The sequence below is a fragment of the Mesoplodon densirostris genome, chromosome 1, assembly GCF_025265405.1.
Source record: "Mesoplodon densirostris isolate mMesDen1 chromosome 1, mMesDen1 primary haplotype, whole genome shotgun sequence".
Taxonomy (NCBI): domain Eukaryota; kingdom Metazoa; phylum Chordata; class Mammalia; order Artiodactyla; family Ziphiidae; genus Mesoplodon; species Mesoplodon densirostris.
In genome coordinates this window covers 109,958,562-109,980,155 of record NC_082661.1, presented here as the reverse complement: position 1 = coordinate 109,980,155, position 21,594 = coordinate 109,958,562, and the positions used below count along the sequence as shown (strand labels likewise).

At 52.5% G+C, this 21,594-nt stretch overlaps 2 protein-coding genes across 2 annotated transcripts in view; one reads left to right on the top strand and one right to left on the bottom strand.

Moving 5' to 3' along the window:
* Positions 1 to 657: 657 nt before the first annotated feature.
* AGT (angiotensinogen) lies at positions 658 to 7,542 on the top strand. Its single transcript, XM_060089845.1, has 4 exons — positions 658 to 1,486; positions 4,614 to 4,881; positions 6,542 to 6,686; positions 7,351 to 7,542. The coding sequence occupies exons 1-4, from the start codon at positions 658 to 660 to the stop codon at positions 7,540 to 7,542; spliced, it is 1,434 nt and encodes a 477-aa protein (XP_059945828.1).
* Positions 7,543 to 11,366: 3,824 nt separating this feature from the next.
* COG2 (component of oligomeric golgi complex 2) overlaps positions 11,367 to 21,594 on the bottom strand; it is a 41,829-nt gene continuing 31,601 nt past the window's right edge. The window contains exons 11-18 of the mRNA XM_060107661.1: positions 21,160 to 21,221; positions 19,963 to 20,114; positions 18,142 to 18,339; positions 17,212 to 17,284; positions 16,767 to 16,909; positions 15,026 to 15,165; positions 13,618 to 13,801; positions 11,367 to 12,059 (exon numbers count right to left, since the gene is read on the bottom strand). Of these exons, the coding sequence (XP_059963644.1) occupies positions 11,958 to 12,059; positions 13,618 to 13,801; positions 15,026 to 15,165; positions 16,767 to 16,909; positions 17,212 to 17,284; positions 18,142 to 18,339; positions 19,963 to 20,114; positions 21,160 to 21,221 (1,054 nt within the window). The 3' untranslated portion in view covers positions 11,367 to 11,957. The remainder of the gene's footprint in view (positions 12,060 to 13,617; positions 13,802 to 15,025; positions 15,166 to 16,766; positions 16,910 to 17,211; positions 17,285 to 18,141; positions 18,340 to 19,962; positions 20,115 to 21,159; positions 21,222 to 21,594) is intronic.

Here is a 21,594-nt window from a genome sequence, read left to right as displayed (position 1 = left end):
GGCCACCCAGCTCCATTTTGGATAAGCCAGAATGACTTCCCCATATCTCAGTATGTAAACATTTCTCCCATCAACTTCAACATTTGAATTTTTAAATTTTTGCATAAATATCATGATACTTTTTTACTCAAAGTGTTCCTTTCAAAATAAGTTAAAATGTTTCCATATTACTCTTCTGTTAAACATGTAATTATTGACCAAAGCATCATATCACTAATTAGCACAAGGTAAAAATAATATAAGCTACTCATATTCTTGAAGAAAAATGCTTGCGATATTTTGTGAAAACATTTGTTTACATTTTTTACTTGACTTAATGAACCATTTCATATTTTTTCTTTAAAATCTACAAATGTCTTCATATTCAGGCATCCTCACCACTCTAAACTTTAAACAAAACAAAACCCAAACCCAACCCCAAAATAAAACCCCACGAAAGCACAACTCAGCCCATGACAGTGCAGTTTGCACCTGGATCATATACATAGATATTTTCCACAGAGCTTTGAACCACTTCCTCTCTGACATTTGTAAGACATGGATGGATTTCTCCTGTGCTGACTGGTTGTAGGGAATATTGTTAGAGGGCATTCAATAATCCTCTTTCACCCTTCACAAAATATTTCAGGGTCCGCAGAAGTGAGCACCCCGTCAGAGATGGCTCCTGCTGGCCTGAGCCTGGGGGCCTCCGTCCTTTGCCTCTTGGCCTGGGCTCGCCTGGCCACTGCAGACCGGGTGTATATACACCCCTTCCACCTCCTTGTTTACAGCAAGAGCAGCTGTGACCAGCTGGAGAAACCCAGGGTGGAGTCGCCCCCAGACCCGACCTTCACACCTGTCCCGATTCAGGCCAAGTCGTCCGCCGTGGACGAGCAGGCCCTGCGGGAACAGCTGGTTCGAGCCACCCAGAAGCTGGAGGCCGAAGACCGGCTGCGGGTCGTGAAGGTGGGGATGTTGCTCAACTTCATGGGCTTCCACATGTACAAGATGCTGAGCGAGACACGGACCGCGGCCAGCGGGGCTGTACTCTCCCCGGTGGCTCTCTTTGGCACCCTGACCTCTTTCTACCTGGGGGCCTTGGACCCCACGGCCAGCAGACTACAGGCGTTCCTGGGTGTCCCAGGGGAGGATCAGGGCTGCACCTCCCGGCTGGATGGTCACAAGGTCCTGTCCGCCCTGCAGACCATCCAGGGCCTCCTGGTGGCCCAGGGCGGGGCCGGCAGCCGGGCCAGGCTGCTCCTGTCCACGGTGGTCGGGCTGTTCACGGCCCCTGGCCTGCGCCTGAAGCAGCCATTCGTGCAGGGCCTATCTTCCATCACCCCTGTCACCCTCTCCCGCTCGCTAGACTTGTCCATGGACCCAGATCTCGCTGCTGAGAAGATCAACAGGTTCATGCAGGCTGTGACGGGGTGGGAGATGGGCAGGCCCCTGACAGCGGTCAGCCCAGACAGCACCCTGCTCTTCAACGCTTACGTCCACTTCCAAGGTAAGGCCAGCCCTCGGGGGGGCTCTGCCCTCGGCCAGTGCAGGAGGGTGGCAGTTCTTTGTCTGTATGGACTTAATGTCCGATGTCTCAGTTCAGCTGAGCAGGGCTGGGCCTGGAGAGGGGCAGGGTGGTAGATACGGAGAAGTACCTGGGGCCACCCTCACGGAGGACGAAGTGGCTGCCCCACTGGGCTCCTTGGATGGCACTGGCCGAGCATCTGCCTCCCCTGCTGCTGCCCTACTATGTGCAGCTACTGCACTGCATCCTTTTACTTTCATCACTGAATCCCCTCGTGATGCGGTGAGAGGTGTGATTTGCCTTTGTTTACCAGTGAGGAAACAGACTCACAGAAACAAAGGGACCGCTCCTGATGGTAGAGCCACAAGCGGGGGTGCCGGGTTCTAAACTCACGTCTCGTGGCCCTGTGGCCCAGCTCCACGCTCAGAAGGGATGGGTTCCTGTCTCTTGAGAAGCTCAAGGGTTCTCGTCCTTGAGAAGGTCACTGTCCCATGTAAAAATAACCAGTTTGCTTACATCACTTTCATATTGGGAGAGGTTATTATCAAAAAAAAATCCCTAAGACACAGGTTGTTCATTCATTCAAAAACAATCGTTGAGGATGTAGTACTTGTAAGACTCTGAGCTGGCGCCTCAGAGGGGACAAGCAGGGAGGCTGCACAGGCCCCGCCCCCAGCTTGCTGACTGTGGTTTACCAGAAAGCTGGATCCCGCGGGCCAGTGCCTCAGCCCCAGAGCTGCAGGTAAGGTGCTCTGGGAAGGTGGCCCGGGGCTCAGCACACTCGGCGAGGGGCATCAGCTGGGAGAGGACAGAAGGAAGGCCTGGGAAGTGGCACAAGGCTGCCGGTCAGGGCGAGGAACCAGAACAGGAGCGGCTTTGTTTGGCCCGAGCTCAGAAGGAGAGAATGGGACCAGTGTTAGGCAAGGCCACAAAGATGGGTCAGGGCCAGGTTTGAGACTTTGGATGTGATGCTGGGAGTTTGGAGCTGTGGGTGTCTGGGAGCTGAGTGGCAGACTTTCTGCTCAGAGGTCATCCCTGGCCTGCACTGCGGGGACTGGAGGCCGGGAGAGTGGTTGGAAGGTTACGCAATCGCCCGGCAAACTCTCCTGGGAGCAGGCCCTGAGGTCTCGGCTCTGTGAACGGAGCGGTGGGCTGAGGAGGGCTGCGCGTGAGGTGCTATCAGGACGCACAACCTAGCAGAACCGAGAGACAAGGAAGCAGGTGGTCGGAGGGCAGGGCCGTGGGGACAGGGGAAGGCTGAACAGAGCGCGGTCCTTTCCTTACTCTGACAATATCCTGGAAGGCTGAAAATCTGCAAAGCAAAGGCCTCCAGCCTGCCTTTGGGAGCAGGGGGAAGGTGCTAACCCCAGGAGGGCCCAGGTCCCCGTGCTGACAGGTCCCGGGAGCAGACTCCAGGCAGGGGCCATGCAGCCAGGGGTGGCTGCACCCCAAGGAGGGTGGAGGGGGCCTGTGAGCTCGGCCCGCCCTCCCTAAGAGGAGCCTGGAAGGAGAGCTCAATGCGAAAGGCCTGCCCCCCAAAAGGCAGAGCCAGAGAGCCAGTGGCGCCAGAAAGGGCCACACCAGTTTTCCTAACCTGGCGAGACGTCCTGAATCTCTGGATGAGGACAGGGTGCTCTGGTCTCAGTGGCGCAGAGGGCAGCGGGCAGCCACCTTCGTGTCAGACTCCCGTATCCTTTTTGGAGGCAGCATCCTTCTTTCCCTCTTAGTTTTCCGGGGGGAAAATTTAGTCCTTCTCTCCCTATACACTAGCAAGCCTCCTGCCAGGTCTGTGGGCCGGCGTGGAGGTCCCCTGGGGAGCCAGAGGACGGACACTGCAGCTCCTCGTGAGCAGCCCTCCCGGAAGCCGACCTTGTCTGTAGACACAGGGCTCCGAGGGTGGAGGACAGGGCAGAGGCTGGGTGCCCTGGCCACTCCCTCCTCACAAGACCCAGGCTCCTGCCCCCAGCTCCCTCCCCACTCTCTCCTTGGAGACCTCGGGCTCAATAAGAAGGGACCCCTGACTCATTTAAGTCGCCTCTGCTCAGATCTCCAAGTGCCAGGTGCCCCGGGGCCACTCTGCAATGGGCTCATCTCTCAACCTCACCTGTTCTCCCAGGAACAACCACACACTGGGCTGTTCAAGGGGACTGGGATGACCACAGAGGGAGGGATATGCTGGTGCGCCCCCAGGTGCCAGCGCCTTCAGCAAGCTGCTCAACAACAGCTGAGCCGGCTGGCAGCTCAGCTCCGCAACCCCCATGCCACAGCCCGCCCCTGGGGGTGGCAGGGGACAGGGAGGGCTCGCCCCGCTCAGGGCACAGCACAGAGGTAGCACGTAGCACTTCCGCTCACATCCACTGGTCACCGGATTGTCTGTCTGTCCCTAGCAGCAAGCAGTACCGAGAAACGTGAAACGATTCCGTACGCTAGTGTAACGGTGGACACGTCATTGAGTGTTTGTCCAAACCTGTAAAACGTCCAGCACCAGGCGTGAACTGTGTGAACTCTGGAACTCTGGGTGACGATGATGTGGCCACGTCGGTTCCTCAGTGTTACCCAACGTACCGTCTAGCGGGGATGCTGGTCGTAGGGGGGCTGTGTGCTGGGGAGGGGACAGTAGCGGACATACGGTGAAGACCTGCACTTTTCTCGTAATTTTGCCGTGAACTTAAAACGGCTCTAAGAAATAAAGTGGTTCTTCTGGTTTGTTGTTTGTTTTTTAAAGTGAGCATGGCAGAGCCCAGGCTTGGGGCCAGGACAGCTCTGGGTCTGAGTTTACCTGGTTATTAGCGTGGTAGGATCCTTGAGCCGGTTTCCTTTGTGGGCCTCAGGTTGGGGCCTGGTGTGGACTACGCCTTCAACATTGGCAGTTGGTGGATTTTGCAGGAGGAAGAATTGATGGTCAGGGGTCCTGGGGCTGGTGAACTTCGGGGGCCAGGAAAGTACAGAGCAGCCTGGAGCTGGGGCAGGGGCGAGGCTTTGGCGGGGAGGGGGAGGTGAAGGGAGGGGGAGGGGAGGGGAGGGGGAGGGGAGGGGGTTTGCGGCCCAGCCCTGCCTCCAGCCTTCCCTCTCCCGACTCTTCCCTTCCTGTCTCCTGCTGGGTCCCCAGGAAAGATGAAGGGGTTCTCCCTGCTGCCGGGGCTCCAGGAGTTCTGGGTGGACAACACCACGTCAGTGTCGGTCCCTATGCTCTTGGGCACCAGCACCTTCCACTACTGGAGCGACACCCAGAACAACCTCTCCGTGACCCGTGTGCCCCTCAGCGCCAATGCCTGCCTGCTGCTCATCCAGCCGCACTGTGCTCCCGACCTGCGGCAGGTGGAGGCCCTCACCTTCCAGCACAGCTTCCTGACCTGGATGAAGAATCTCTCTCCCCGGTACGGCTCCGGGAAACTGCTTGGACCCTCCTGGGCTGCGCCCCTGGAGTGGGGAGCTGCATGGACGGCTCTGCCCGGGCAGTGGAGGGCACGGGTGGGCATGGGCGCAGTGTGGGCCGAGCCCTGGGCGCCCAGCGGGTAGGGTGGCGATGGTGCCTAAGCACCCTCCACCCACCAGTGCTCCCTCCATCCGTGGACCCAGCTCTTGATTTCTCTTCTCCCTCTGGGTGCAGGAGAGGTAGGGGAGGAGGAGGCCCGCTTTTCCCCGTGCTTCCATTTACCCATAGGCTTGGGAGGCCCACGATCAATATGCCCTCTGAGAGGGGACTTTGCCGTGTGTGATCCGCTGCATTCCAACAGCTTCCTGGGGACTGACTTTCCAGGAGCACTGGGACCCCTTCAAGAGCCCTGGGAGTAGGCGGGCTTTCTCGGGGTGCTGCTCTTGACTCCAGGACTCCCCTAGTTTGCTGCCTGGGCCATCTGTTCCTCTTCCCTACTGCGACGGGAATAAAGTAATTCCCCTCCACTGGGGCGACTTGCTTACATATCAGGCCCAGAGCAGCGGGTCCAGAACTCTGTTCTGAGACAGGCGCCAAGGGGCACAGAGGGCCACCTGAGGGCAACTCTTTTTAAGTCATTTTTTAAAAATTGTGGTAAACACATAACATAGAATTTACCACCCGAGCCATTTTTTAGTGTATATCTCTGTGGCATCAATACCTTCAGATTTTTGTGCTACCAACCATCCGTCTCCAGAAACTTTTCATCTTCCCAAACTGAAGCTCTGTCCCCATTAATCACTAACAACTCACTTCCCCTCCCTGCAGACCCTGGCGACCACCCTTCTACTTTGTCTCTCTGAATTCGACTCCTCTGTGTCCCTCCTATAAGTGGTATCATATAGTATTTGTCCTTTTGTGTTGGGCTTATTTCACTAAGCATAATGTCCTCAAGCCTCACGCACGTTGTATCATGGGTCAGAATGTCCTTCTTCTTTGAGGCTGCATAGTATTCCATTGTGGCATCTGCCACAGTCTGTTTATCCATCCATCCGTTGATGTACACCTGGGTCACTTCCACCTTTTGGCTGTTGTGAATAGTGCTGCTCTGGACATGGGTGTACTGTCAACCCTGTAAGGGTTTGGTGCATCGCTGGAAACATCTACGGGCTCTCAGGGTTGCCCAAGGAAGGCAGAGGTAGTACATGGAGGTGAACTGACTTGACATAAGTGACATGCCCGGCACAGAGGCTGACATGGTACCTTCTCCCCCTCCCATGGGGAGCTCACCATTGAAAGGTAGTAAGACACGACGCGTTACTTTAGAGGACAGCGTTTTAAAATTAACCAACGAGTACGCTTTCAATGCAGCCAACCTAAAAAAGGAGTAGAAAAAAGAATAGACAACTATTCACATCAACCCCCAGAGAGCACTATTGTTAAATACTGCACATACCTCCCACAGAATTTCAAAGAAAATGAAGGTTTTTTAAATTGTATTTGTTGCTGAAAATTTTCCCGAGACACCCTAGATGGGTGAGGCTGGCAAATGCCCCCTCCTTCGGGGATACATGCCACCTGGCTTCCCAGGGTCTTCCATGAGTCCGGTGTGGCCTGGGGCTTCACAGCAGGAGCTTGGTAACCGTGTGTCATCTCCCCAGGGCCATCCGCCTGACCGTGCCCCAGCTGACACTGAAAGGGTCCTACGACCTGCAGGACCTGCTTGCCCAGACCAAGCTGCCCGCCCTGCTGGGCGCCGAGGCGAACCTGGGCAAAATCAGCGATGCCAACCTCAGAGTTGGAAAGGTACCGTGCCACCGGCGTCCGTGCCTGACGTGGGCTGTGTGTGTTCCCGGAGTCAGGAGGCACGGGTGGGAGGGACACAGAGGCGGCCCAGGGGCAGGTGGAGAGAGAGGAGGGCGTGGCCGGGCGGCTGGGGGCCCAGGGTGGCAGAGAAGTGACCAGAGCTCTGTGGGGCTTGCCAGGGACAGCTGGAGAGCGGCCAACCTCTCCCCACCACATGTTCTGGGCTCTGCCCCGCCTGCCCAGCCTCGGGTCCTCCTCAGATCCTACAGCAGGGTCAGGACCAGGACCCGGGGAGCAGTGCCCCTAGGCCGGCTGCCGGCCCTGCCACACGGCTCCTGGCTTCAGGGACGCACTTAGCAGTAGACGGACGGTCCAGGGGCACAGGGGGTGACAGACGCCCGCAACCGAGAAATGCCTGCACGCTGGGAGGGAGGGGAGGCCGGGTGACTCACAGTCCTGGGCCCCGAGCCCTCTGCCGAGTTCGCAGAGAGAAGCACCTGCCCGGGACAGCAGGGGAAGGTGGAGATGGGCGGGTTTGGGGGACACTTCGGGGAGGAGCCGTCACATCGTGTGAGTCGGGCCGAGGGCGGGCAGGCAGGCTGGAGAGTGGTCCTCCCCCGGGCCCGGGCCTTCAGGAGCGACCCCCTGGCTCGCTGCTTTGCAGGTGCTGCACAGCGTTCTCTTTGAGCTAAAAGCAGACGAGGGAGAGCAGCCCGCGGAGTCCGCACCACAGCCGGCTGGGCCCGAGGTCTTGGAGGTGACCCTGAACAGCCCATTCCTGTTGGCCGTCTTGGAGCGAGACTCGGCCGCCCTGCACTTCCTGGGCCGCGTGTCCAACCCGCTGAGCGCCGCGTGAGGCCTGCCGCCCATGTTTCACCGCCGGTGTCACCACCCGTCCCCGTTCTCTTCCACGGGGTCCACCTGGGGCCGAGAGCGGCCGCTCCTCCTGGGAAATGCGCGCTGTGTCCCATGAGCATCCTTCTCGGGTGGCTGGGGGGGATGCAGGGCCATGAGCCCGTGTTCGGTACAGGCCACTGCTCCTGAAAGAGCTTGAATACACCAGCTTGTTCCTGAAACCGAAAATGGTTTCCTTTTTCATCGAGGACAGAAATCGGGCTCTAAAATTAAAACATCCCTTTCTCATTGCCCCAGGCTCACCTTTGGCTTATTGAGTGTGGCGATGACCTGCAAGTGGTCCACGATGCGTTCCTTTCTCTGGGTTTCTGTTTTTCTTTCCCCTAATACTTGCGGTTTTTGAAAAACACATTACAAAAAAACCCACAAGCGTCTGAATGTACGTTAGACTGTAATCCCATGGCTGACTATCCCTCCGTTATTAATAAATGTCTTTCAACAATAAGCAAAAATGAAAAACTCTTTCACTCGGCAGCAGCAGGACAAATGTGTGCAAGGTAGCTGACAGGCTGTACGGACAAAAGGGCCTTTTAGGCTTTGGAGCCGTGTCTGGATGGGGCTTTCATGGAAAGCACAGGCTGTCCTCAGCCTCATCTGGACAAGTTCCAGGTGATGCTGACCAGCTGCGCAGAGGCTGCCGGGAAGCACTGGGCGGCGGACAGCCAGCGCTCGTCCTCCTGGACACCTCCCAGGATTGCTGCTCACACAGTGCCTGGGGTTGGAAGATGGAGAGAGAAAGCTTCACCCATGAACGTGGGCACAGCCCTCTCTGTCTGCTGAGTGCCTGGCTGTCCCCCAACTTTCTAAATCTCAGGCAGAGCCCGAGAGGGAGGTGGGCCCTCGCAGGCTGGCCCATGCTGCTCGCCCCGATCTGTGAAATGCACGCAGAGCACCTTTGGTCCCTGCCTTCCATGAACACTGAAAGGACTAAGCTGTCTTGAAGCGTGGCCACTATCCATAAGGGCCAAGGAGCAGGGGAGGGAGCCGGAGGTTTGAGGGCTGGGAGTGGGCAGCATCTTTGCTCTGCTTGTAGGAGCTGCCCCGCCCACCCCAGACTGGGCCCCTGCAGCCGCTCTAAGGGCCCGGCTCTTCCAGACAGAACTGTGGCGACGGGGTGGGCGTCTGCTCCTCAGACCACCGAGGCCGGCAGGGGACAGCAGCTCAGCTTCTCTCCCCACACGCCCAAGCCCCACTCTGTAGTCTAAACACCTCTCCCTAGTTTCGATGTCAGGGGAGACCACTGTCCTTCCCAGCCGTCCAGTCTGCTGCACCGGGCACATGAGAGGCGTTCCAGAGATGGGTGGCGGGGCAGGAAGCCCAGCTCCAACACTTACGAACTGCTGTGTGCCCCAGATCCAGCTACTTTGCCTCTCTGGGCCTCCCTGCCTTTATTTGTAAAATGGGAAACACCTGAATGAATAACTGAACAATAACCACCAATACGTCAATGGCCCTCAGTCCACACAAAGGTCACGACCTCCCTGTCTGGAAGTCCTGCTCCACAAAAGTACGGCAGGAAGGGGGGTGCCTATCTGTGCGCAACTGTGGCAGGCTAAGTAATGGCACCCAAAGACACCCAGGTCCCAATCCCTAGAACCTCTGAATGTGACCTTAGATGGCAAAGGGGGCTTTGCAGATGTGAGTAAAGGTCTTCAGGCGAGATGGTGATCCTGGATTATCTGGGTGGGCCCTGGGTGCAGTCACAGGCCTCCTTGTAAGAGGGAGGAACAGAGAGACTGGAGGAGGAGAAGGGAGATGTGACACGGGGCCACAGGGCAAGGAGTGAGGACAGCCCCGAGAAGCTGCACAGGAAGGTCAGGGTCCTCCGCTATCGTCCGGGGGAGCACTGCCCTGGGAGCCCAGGAGAAAGGCAGGCCCGCAGGCCCCGCCCAGACCTCTTGAGTCGGAATCTGTATCTTTGCAGGAGGCCCGGGGATCACCTAGAATTTAGGAAGCACTGCTTTAAGCGATGCTCAAAACCTCCCCTCCAAGCACATGCTTCTAGATGGGAACGTGGCTACCACCTGTCAGGACCCACCACTTGGAGTTAGGGTCTCGAGGGGACAGACGCATCTGCAAATGAGAACCACAACCATCACGGTGTCTTCTGTAATTCCTAAAACAACTTCAGGCGAAATACGGTTTTTATTTTCAAAACAGGTGCTGACTACTGGATTCAGAGCTGCCTTTCAAAACAATCCCCCCAGCACATGCCTTCTTGCATCTGACAAATATTTGTGAGGGCCGCTGGGTGCCCAGCTTTGGGCTGAAGTCGCCTGGATAGACCTGGGGCAGCCCCACCACGGCAGCCAGAGGAAGAGGATGTTTGTGCTCTGGCCTTATTTCCAAAAGCAACTGGCAGTACACTAATGGACTTGCTGCTCCGGAGCTCTTTTACAAATGCGAAGTTGGCTCAGGATGCTACAAGGATACTCAGAACTGACGTCTTGTGGATCACTTGACACAAAAATATTAACGGATTAATGGTAGGGGTTTGTTTCTCTTACACATTTCTGCAGCCAACCGTGCGTCTTCCTGGGGTTGTGAAGTGCTTATCCAGTGACAAGGTCATCATCTGACAACTACAGGTCCCTTCAATCTGACATTCCAGCTGGGTACGAGCTCCGGCCCAAGGACGGCCAGGGGACGTGCCTCACGGCCCCCGAGGGATGTCATCAGATCCCAAACCTGTTACCGACTCAACTCCTTAATTTCTGTTTCCTCACCTGCAAACTGGGAAAAACAGTGCTGGAGTTGGAGGGGCTAATAAACTGTATCGCTGTCCGCCATGTCCTGAAACCGGGGAGATGGGGACAGCGCCTGGGTCTATCGCTGACTGAGACCGGGCCACGTGGCTGCCGAGGCAGGCTGTGTCAGGCGTGCACGAGGCTGCTGAGGCCCCGAGGGAGGCCGCGCGATGCGGAGGCAGTGATGCAGCGCGTGCAGTGCACCCCCTTACACCGAGCTGCAGGCCGCGCCTCAACTCCCAGGTGTGCGTGCAGCTCCGGGACAGCGCCGCGGGGCCGGCTCTCCCCACCCCAGCCCCTGCTGCCCACGGGCCCAGCACTGCACAAGGGGGTGCCGGCGCCCCCGGCCGAGCGGGCTCAGCCCCGTCACGCCAGTCCCTCCCGCAGTCTCACTCACCCTCCTGTGCCTCTGGCCAGCTTCCTAATGTTGCGCAGTTAGGACGCCCATCCGTCCAAGGGCGGGGCCCTCCCTGCGGGGAGCGGAGGAGGCCAGAGCGCTGCCCAGCTGCGCCCGCTGCCCTCCCGGGGGCTCCCCTCCCCTCACCCCCTCCTGCTCTGGCTCTGCCGCCCAATCCCCGCTGATGCCTCCCAGGTCTGCTCCCTTAACTCCCGGTCACCCTTCTCCCCCACCAGAGCTAACCTTCGAACAGACTGAACCATGAGGAAACGCAAAGGCAGAGCAGGAGGCGTACCTGCTCTCGTATCGTCGTCGGGCTGAAGGGGCCCATGCCACAGCCTGGCACGGGCGCTCGCACGTGCGTGTGAACCTGCGAGCCGATGAACCAGCCACGCCCTTTCAGTACCTCTTTCCAGCACTCCCAACTCTTCTCCCTCCCTGACACGCAGGCGTCAGTTGCTGGGAAGGTGCGTTGGGTCACCCTCCCCTGGACCAGAACCGCCACACGCCTGAAGGGAGGCTCTGGGTGGACAGGACCCTGCAGGTGCCAAGAGGGGACGTGTCGTCAGAGGCATGGCTGTGGAGGAGCATCTGACTTGTGCGGAATTCACACATTAGAGGTACACAGGCTTTGCAGACTCTTCTTTTATTTAGGAGACCGCCCCCCGCCCCCGCTGGTTCTCGCTCCTGACAGAGGCCTGGGTGACCTGCACTGCTCCTGAACGCCTAACGGGGGAGTGGGAGCCACCAGGACTGCGTCTTCTAGAAAGTCAGCAAGTGGGCAGTTACTTTCATCGTGGAGAAGGGCGTTTGCACACAGTATGGTCACCCCTCTGCAGCCGGCCACTTCTAACTGCAGGATCAGGGAGACGACTTTTTATATTCATATATATACTTCCTTCAATCATATTTTAGAAATCAGCTCTGCCACGCTAAGATTTACAATAAAAATAAAATAATTTGCTCTGTAAGCTATAGTAGAAAGTTTCAAATGTCTTAGTTAAAAACTATCTTCCATACAACGGAAAAAGGCTTTTGTATTCCTTTTGGGTGAAAGAATACCCAAATACGCTGCGGTGGGAGGCTGTCCTGGTGCGTTGCTGGGACGCTGTGCAAAGCACTTCTTGGCTGCAGGCTGTGAGAGAACAGAGCCGCTTTCTTCCCTGCAGGCGCGAGGCCCGACTTCTTCTCCCCTGGGCTCTTCCAAGATGCTTAAGGCTGCTCCGCCGTTGCCTGGTCCTTCGCAGCGGCAACAAGCTCTGTAAGAGCTGGAAAGCTTCTTATGTCCTTTGTCCGCAGGCCTATCTTTTCGATCTGCAAAGGCCACGGGGATGAATCAAGTTACTGTGATGTCAGCTGAACGTGGAGAAGACCCTTACAAAGAAGAAAACAAAACATCCACCCTCACCTCACCCTCCGCAGAACCAGAAAAAGGCAGTTCCCTAATGACTGGTAGGATATTTCTTACTTTAAAATAAAGGAAGTAAAAAAAAAATTCCTTATTGTAGAATTTATTTCAGGGGGTCATTCTAAGAAGCCAGTGTTAAGTTATCTCAGTTCATTAAATCGGACTCTCAGCAGGATAAGAGCCTCTTTTGTGGACTGGAAGAGAAAATTCACACTAAGAGAAATAATAAAGTAATTTTTTAACTGAAGCATTTTCAAAAAACAACTGGCCTGAGACCTTTATTTCTTAGTGTGTCATCCACAACCTTTTCTTAGAAGCTGATGAAGTCAAACAGCTTTGCACAGCAGCTGCTGTGGATCATTTCAGTGACAGAGACGCAGCACGCAGCGTCCTTCCCACCTTAACCCAACAGCCGTCAGGAGCTACACGCGCACGCATGCACAAGCGGACCTGGAAAAACCTAAACCAAGTATTGAGTCTCTGCTGGCATGCTGTGGCTCATCTGGGGGCTGGGGTTGAGGACTGCCTTTTCTTTCCCTCCCCGGCCCACAACTCTTTTGCTTGTTTGCCCTTCATGTGTCTATAACCAACTTTGCTGCCTGTCAAAAGACTTCTAAGTTTCTCTTGAGAATAAAGAAACAAGGCAATGGACTTCTGCCAGAATCATCCTAAATTCACCCGAAAGGGGAAAAATTTAGATTTTCAGTGATGACCCTGAACTGTATGAAAGAGTGACTAGAAAACAAGGCATCTTCTGATGGGAATGTTATGATCCCACTTATTTTTCTCTCGGAAAAAGGTCTTCCTTGAGGATCTACTGCTACAGAAAACCTAAGCAGTTGACAAAGCCAGTTTCTGAACACCCCAAAGCTCTGACAGTCTGTGAGGATGGAAGGTCCTGTACGGAATCCACACCTGCCCCTACGTGATGGTACCTACGTAAATGTCCACCCACACGCCATGACATCAACATCTGTGTTTTACAGAAAACCTACAAAACGCAGGCAGGGAAGCAAAGAAGCTGTGCTGAGATATTTTTCAAGCACCGCACTGAGAAATCAACGGCCTAATGTTTCTCTAGTTATTCTAAAGCCAAAGTAACTAATACCTCAAAAGACCCTCATCTGGAACCCGTGACGTATCAGGCACGTTCCAGGCAGTGGACCAAAAGGACACCATCTCTGCCCATGGGCTCACACCCAGCGGCTTCGGGAACATGAATGCCAGCGAGCCAAGAGGAGGTCAATTCCCTGGACCTCAGAAAGTCTGTCTTTCCTTTCTCATGTTCCCTAGGGGCCCGTCCTCTTCCTTCAAGCGTCTGGGGCCCTGGCCCTCTTTTCTAGCACCGGGAATGGAGTCCCGGTCCCTCCCAGCATCTCTGGGCTCAGGCGCGCCACCAGCTGGCTGCCGGGCCCTCGGAATGTAGAGTCAGGCCCCCTGGAAGGACGGCGGCGCTCGGGTCACCTGCTCTCCTAAATATGCGACGTCCAAGGCCAACTGCAGCCTGATCTTGTCATCATCACTCATGCCGCCGCCACTGGGCCCGGCGGGGGTGGCGGGAGCGGTCCTCCTGGCTTGTTTCAGCCTCTTCAGGCTCTCCTCCATCTTCCTCACGGAGTTCAGGACGTCCGACACGGTCTCATAGTACCTTGAGCACGAGACACACAGACTGATGAGAGACACAACGCCAAACAAGCCCACGAGCTTTGTGGACCAAAACGGGGATTTTTAAGATAAAAATTCAATTCCAGTAAAAAAAAAAACCCAGCCATGGTAAATACTGTTTCTCAAGACTGAAAGAAAAACAGGGTCTTGACTGTCTAGCACTGCATCCTCTCGGAACATAAGAACTATGTACATGAATTCTGTCTAAAATTTCAGTCCTGAACACTAAGCAAGAATCACAGGCCAAACTGTCTTTCCATATCAAGGGTGAACAGCTGCAGCTCGTTACCCAAATGCAAGGAACAAACTCATTTACCATCAGTTCTAGGAACAGCTCATCTTTTAAAAAGTAATTCAGAACTTTTAAATAAAAATAATTGCCTTTAAATAGTTTCAATATAATTTCCAAAGTACAAATGAGTTATATTTCAAAATTTTGTTCACAAGCTGGTTATTTGGCATTTGGAATACATTTCCCCACAGAAACAGTATTATAACTCATCGTTATGTTCTAAGTTAACTCACAAATGCTGCTTAACTCATAACTGGTCGAAAGAAACAAAATAGTACTGCAAAATTAATAATTAAACAAAATCCAACAATAAAATCAAATAATATACTTTCTGACATAACTCAGTGCTGGATTTGGGGAAAAGTAGGGGGAATTGGAAATGAAGAGATGCTCGACCACAGTGATACTGAACACCTCCCCTATTCTCATTAGTTTTAGGATTCTGACACCCATCCTTCAACAGTTGTAATTACACTGCACAACGAGTGTTTCCGCTTCCTTGATTACACTGGTCTCCCCAGTGCAAGTCTGCCGATTATGTGGCATGACTGGAGCCATCATGGACTGACAGAGCTGAAGAGGAAGGACCTGAAAGGAGAAAGCATGCCTGGACTCACAGAATATTCCTGCATGAAGCGACGTTAAGGACAGTCCAAGGCAGTGTGCTGGGGGGGCTGTGGAATGTGCCTGGGGCCCGAAAGGTGTGTGAGCTGGGAGAGGCCAGGCAGGGCCTTGGGTGGGGTGGAGCGAGCACAGTCGGGAAGGGACTGAGCGCCCGCACCCTGCCTTGTCCAGCGATGAGGCCACTGGATGTTCTTACTACCTTATCTACAGGCAGCCTGTGATGGTCCCAGTGATCTCTGACTTAGGGCTTTGCTAAGAAAGTCCAGAATAGTCCGCTTTTAAGTTACTTACTTATGCGTGCTCTCAGAGAGAGCGCCTTCTAACCACTGCTGAATTATGGCTTCTTTGAGCTTATCCTTGTGCCCGCTCTGAAGCTGGTACAACGGCTTCAGAGCACTGTCCACGTAAGAGGAGGCTGTCGTTGGCACCTCCTGGAATAACGTTGGTGGGGGTTAAAGATGAATAGAAAAAAAAAAAAAAAAAGAAGAAATAGAGTAAGTTACCCAAACCTCACGTTCAAAAGGGCATTACGCAGGTACCAGTTTTGAGACACATACAAGCGTTGTCCACAGAAAGACCCCTGGAGACCAAGAGGGAGCCGTGGAGAGACAGCCGGGGAGGATGATGCCCGGAGCCGACTGGACTCAGGTTCCCTAACTTGGTATCCACACGGATCACCTGGCCACCCCGTTAATTCCGGGTCTGATTCGGTGTGTGTGTTGCAGGCAGGGGAACGGGGCCAAGTTTTGAGATGGCACATTTCTAACAAGCTCCCACCAGCGACCATCCGCTGCTGGTCAACAGACCACCATTTGAGAGGTTAGGATCTAGGGTGTCTGACTTTTCTTAGCTTTGGTTTCTTCATCTGTGAATAAGGACACGGGTGCTCACTCTGTAGGACTAATGAGGGTATAAAGTCTTTAGCACGGTGTCTGACCCACGATGCAAGCGCTCGGTAAATGTAACACCCCGTTGAAGAGAAAGGGAAAAGTTGCTAGATTCCTAAAGGAAAAGTAATGAATTTGGCAGTATAAAATAGGTCTCTCCCACTTCAGACCAGAAAATTGGGAGATAAGGTACTCTCGCTAGAAGTGGGAATTCTGCTGCGTGTCCCAGATTTTAAAAGGAAAAGGAGAACAGCCCCAGCGGAGGTGAGCTGGGTCTCAGCTCAGCACTCAGCCCAGCCGCTTGCTGCACCCAGAACACGGGTTGCTGCACCCAGAACACGGGCCGGGCGGGAAGAGTAACCCGGAGAGCAGACCAGGACGCAGGCTCAGCGCACAACAAAGACGCGGCCCCGCCCAGGCGTGTCTGTAGGAACTCTGGGATATTCCAAAGGAACACAATGCTGCAGGAGATTCTCACAGTTCCTGAGAATAATTTCAGTTGTAAATGGGCTAAAATCCTACTACCCAACTGGGAGAAAAGAAAATCTATAGGGAAAATAAGTGAGAACTGACAAGAATGAAATGAGCGTAAATAAACACATGAAAATGAGAGTTCAAGAGGGAAAACTAAAACGCTGGTAAAAACAAATCCCCCAATCCCCATTCTACAAAGTGAGGACACAGAACTCGACTTTGAACACCAGTGTGAGCTTAATTTTTCACCTTATAAATGCCTTTAATATTTTTTAATGCAGCTTTTTATACCTTATCCAGTAAAAGACAGGAGAAAGCAGGTACTTCCAATGACAATATAAAAGAAATAAGGTAAATTCAAATATTTTCAAATATAAGATATGAAGACCAAAAGAAGGGTAGGACTTAAAAATATTTTATTAAAATGCTTTCTTTGAAAATACGATTTTTCCTTAAGGCCAGAAGTCCATGCTGTGCAAGTCCAACTACCTAAGTTGTGTCTGTGCCACATCTACTGAGGAGCCCCCTTCTCACAAATAGGGTTTCTCTCCATGAGACGGATTCTCCCCCCGAGAACCTATTTCTGTCCCTCGCTTAACCACTTCCTCCCTCTCTGGCCTTCCTGATATATATTTCCCCACCTCGAAATCCTTTTCAGTGAGGGCACTGACCTTATTGGTTCTTCGGTACAGCCTGGGAACCTCCAGGGCACTTTTCAGATGACTGAAGCAAGACTCACTCAAGTCCTGGGTGACTCTGTCACTCAAGGCAGGCACACAGGCAGACAGAGACAGCCGGGAGTCCTCCAGGGCCGCTGCAGAGACAGAAGCATGTGTTTAATCACGCTGTCCAGGCCCAGGGGTGAATTCTATTTTAAATACCGTCAACATATTTAGAGAGCGTACTACAACAAACCAAATCAAATCAAATTCTTAGAATTAAACAAAATATCTCATTCAAGGAAGTTATAAACACAGAACAGAATACAGAAACAACCAAGGACTTATACAACTAGAGAAGAAAATGGTTAGTTAAAATTTATCCTACAGTCTCTAAAATTCTATTGTAAATTATTTCTTATTCAAAGATTTGCTGAATCTAAAGATTCATTTTTACCTGAGATAGATGAAAAATTCTTAAAGCCAATCACTTCAAGTTTTGGCCTGATTGTTTCCAAGAGTTCTGGAAGCTGAAATAAATATGCACTTTATATATTCAGTTACTTTTTATAAATCAAGAGAAGAGTCAATTCTTTATGCATCTACAAACTCTAGAATATTATTAATGAACGATAAAACTAAACTTAGAACTTCCAGTGATTTTCATCAGAAGAAAACAAAATTCCTAATTAATGCTTTCACTATGAAAGAATCCAACAACATGGAAAACAGCATTTTCACGGCTATTAACAGACCCAGAAAATATGCGAAATCATTTTCTATTCTGTAGCTCTCCTCAGTACCAAAAAAACTCATGGTAAAGACACGTTTTTGCTCCAAACATACAATATTTGTCCAAGCACCACAAAATATTCAAACTTGAGAAAAGCAGAATTACATATCACAGCACTTAAACACATTCATCCCACAAAGTTCTGTTAATGGTAAAAGCAAGAATATGGAATCTATGTGGAGAAAACAGGAAGAAGTGTTAATAGGTCAGCACTTTCAAAGTATGGCTGAAGATTACATATTACCCTGAAATACTGGGTAGGTGAATTAGAAATAATTAGAATCCAACCCACTAAAGGTCATGCCTGCACAGAGTAAGTGGAGCTAATGCAAAAAACAGCGGTGCCTGGCGTGCTGCTAGCCTGTGGCGTCACTGCTGGAAGGGAAGCCGAGGCTCCGGGCTAGCACATCCTAGGCGGCACTGGTAAGCAAGGGGGAGCGAACACACCGGGCAGGTAAACGGGAGCAACACCCAGAAGGGAGGTGAGCGGACGTGCTCTCGGGGTGCCCTGGGCCCACAGTTCTAAGCCCCGTGAGGACCGCCGTTGCAAACACTGAAGCCGGCACTTAGAAGTCCTCCGGGACACAGGCTCACCTGCTCCTGAAGCCTGTCCAGGTCTGCGACCACATAAACAAGCTGAGTGCTGGAAACGGGGACCACGGGCTTCGTTTCGGAAGGGCCGCTTCCTCGGTCTTCGCCATTTCCTTGGGCGACGGAAGGATCTTTGCTGCCAGTTACCGAAGGCTTTTTAATATCCTTGGCACTTTCATTAGAGATGGGCCTGAGTAAAAGCTGAACAAAAGGGTTTCAACGATTAAAGGTGTTTCCACCAGCAAGATACATGAGCATTTATACAGGTCAATGACTCACCACAAAATGCCAGCTGTCTACAAAGGATTCAGTGAATGTTTACTCATGAAAAAACACCACAACCCTCTCCCCAGGCAGGTGTGGAAAATAGAGAAACAGGACAAACTGCAACCCCATGTGCACTTCCCCTCCTTGACTTAAGTAACAGGCAGAAATGAAACAACAGGCCCCTAAACTAAAGGAAAATTAAGCTCTGGAACATCATAGGTTTTAAAAAATTAATTAACTGCTTAAGGTAAATAATTTACAGTATCTGCTTAATAAATGTATCGTCATCATACGGGTAAAAGAATCAAAATCTAAACATCAATTATGCTTCAAATGACACAAATGACACAAGTGTTCTTTGCATAATGGATTTTTGCTACAATGGGAAAAACCTACGAGACGTGCCCTGGGATCGAGAAAAGAATGGAATATTCTGGATGTGAGAAGAACTGCTGGCTAGCATCTTGCCTGGGCGTGGCGTAGCAGGCCCAGGCCTAACAGAACTGTACCCACCCAACCGTGTCCCAGGAACTGCACGGTCTTCGTGAACGGTTTCATGGAGCAGGGTGGGCTCCTGAGACCCCTCTGAACAGAGAGAGGCAAAGGCAGAGGCGGAGAGGAACTTCCGTGGAGCACCGCTGTCTGCCAGGCCCCTTGGTTATCAGTTGGCTGGTCAAATCTCTGTCTACTCCTCACGACAAGCACAGACAGAAGCTGTTTTCCTACTTTACAGATGAAGAATCTGAGACTCAATTTCCCTAAGACCACGAAATTAGGTAGAGAGTGGCAGAGCCCAGGTCTGACGCTGTCTTGCAAGCCTGCGCTCTCTCCACTGAGACCCTCTGCTCCAGCTGACAGAGTGCTTTCCTCTCTATGGATGAGGCCTTCCTCATGTCATCTTCCCTAAGCTTCCGCTCACATCTCTTTTATACTCATCACCTTGCCGTGGCCGGGGGGTGCGTCTGTCACTGAGCTGTCTATGCAGCAGGCATCTCTTGAGACGCGGGTGCAGGGCCTGCTGGGGCTGGGGGCTCAGCAGCGGACCACACGAGTACTCCCGTGGCTTTATGCACAATATCTAATAAACCATCAGAGGCGTGCGGACACTTAATGCATCCAACTACTACTTCTGAAATGGAGGGAAGGGTAATTAATTTTACTACCTTTTAATCTCAACCACTTGGAGTTTTTACACTTCCAAAGACTAGATACTAAAGTACACATTTTAAAAATCATTTTCATTAAAATGAGCATTTCTGTTTTAGTCTGTAGGTAAAGATCCTGGTTTTCAGAAGGGAAAAATGAGGTGGCCGGTGAGGGGCTTTCCCAAACGACAAAGCACTGACCACGTGACAGCAGACGCCCCTCAAGGCCACACGCGCGAGAGTGAAAAGGAAACCCAGAAGCGGAATTGGGTAGCAAGTGAGAAGCTGGCCTGCAGTCCCCGCATAAACCTCTCATGACAACACGGCCTTTAAAACTCTCAGCACGTTCGGCTTCACCCATCTTTAATTCGTTTCAGCCTCGATGAGGGATGAGCCACCCGCCAGCCCTCACCTCCTTGACAAACACGGAGTACCGCGCCAGAATCTGCAGAGTGAGTCTCCACAGACGAGGCACCAGCAACGGCAAGAACATCTGGTCAGACCAACACCTCTGCAGGCTGCTCCACGTCCTGTGAGAAGCCAAGAGGCAATACGAACTTCCAGCTAGACAGAAAACACACGGTTAAGGAATCTCAGCTGAAGGGCTAACGGCTACAATCTTCAACGTACAACCCAAGGGTGAAGCCAGCGGCCTTCTCAAGAACCCTATGTGCTCAGCAAAGCTTCAGGGAGGTGTTTCTAATTTTACATGACTCCCCCCAACCCCAGCCATCTGATAAACATTAAACATAAACGGCATTCAGAAATCGCCAGTTAGCAGGCACTTTATACCAAATCAACAAACACGAGCTGGGGTGCCAGTCACTGGCAAGGGTTTTCATCTTCGGTTCTGAGTTTGTCCTGTCTTCTCCTTCCCTCCCGCATATGCTATTTCAATACAGGATGTCGATTACATATGGCCATTTTTGGCAAAAACAGCTGGAAACTAACTTTGAGGCTAAAAGAGTGCAGTTTAGATGGAACTTGGCGGCACGAAAGGGAGCCGAAAGCGGAGTGGAGCTGCCCCAAGACCCTTGTGGCTACAGGAACAGCCACCTACTAGGTGAGTGGCCACCGGGCATGGCTACAACGTGACACAGATGAACGAGGCTGTAGGGATGCAAATGATGCAAACGTGTCTGCAAAGTGTATCCTAACCCCGGTCACCTGCGCACTGTCCCAGGACTGGCCCAAGCGCTCTGGAGGCCCGGGGCAAGGAGCCCCAGCTGTGAGCCATCCCCCAGAGGGAAGGCCACCCTGATCCTTCACCTCCACTTCAGAGAGAAGTGGAGCGTGGCCACTTGGCTACAAAAAGGGCTGCTCCCTTAACCACAGCAGCGGTTATATCCCCTTGACACGTTATACTGAGGAATGAAAATGAGGTCTCCTTCCTGTGTTCTTAAAGCAGACTTTTTATCATCTCTGTATAGCAAGAAGCTCTATAAACCCTTTTTTAAAAAAGAAGTTAAAGTACGTCTTTGGGTCTAACTTACGGAAGAAAGGAAAAGGTGAAAGTGCCCCCAGGGTACTGAGATCCCCAAGATGACTTGGTGAGCCTACTTAACTCACTTAGTGACAGCCTGTCATTTGTCACTTTGAGGCAAGTTACCTGGTGCGTCTTCCAGGACATCTGTAAGTGCTGCTTCTAAGGATCCCGCTATTTCTCTAAATCTGAGAGAAAAACAAGAGTGTAAACTGTTGTTTTCTCTGCTGCAGGCAGCTGTCCCACCCATCCTCCCCTCTCCCCACGAAACAGGACCTTCCTCCACTGGCTTGCTGGGGAGGCCAGCGCCGTCAGAGATGCCGCACCAGCCCTGATGCCTGTTCTCCAGACTTTTTTTTTTACCGAGCAGGAAATAAACGTGTCTCAATTAATCCATCAGGAAGCCATTCCTGGCAAGTCCCACCGGCTATAATCAGGTAATCACTTCAAGGCCGTAAGACTGGTTTTTCCAATCCTCTTACATCAGCCCTATCAGAAGAAAGTGAATGTCCCCCAAACTAAGAAATGGGAAGGCTGTATTCTGTGTCTTTGCAGCTTGAG

Bases quoted from the DNA above. Each gene is read 5' to 3' on its own strand.
- AGT (XM_060089845.1), top strand. From the start codon at position 658: ATGGCTCCTGCTGGCCTGAGCCTGGGGGCCTCCGTCCTTTGCCTCTTG. The intron at 1,487-4,613 runs GTAAGGCCAGCC...CTGGGTCCCCAG, and splicing joins CGCTTACGTCCACTTCCAAG to GAAAGATGAAGGGGTTCTCC. The intron at 6,687-7,350 runs GTACCGTGCCAC...GCTGCTTTGCAG, and splicing joins CCAACCTCAGAGTTGGAAAG to GTGCTGCACAGCGTTCTCTT.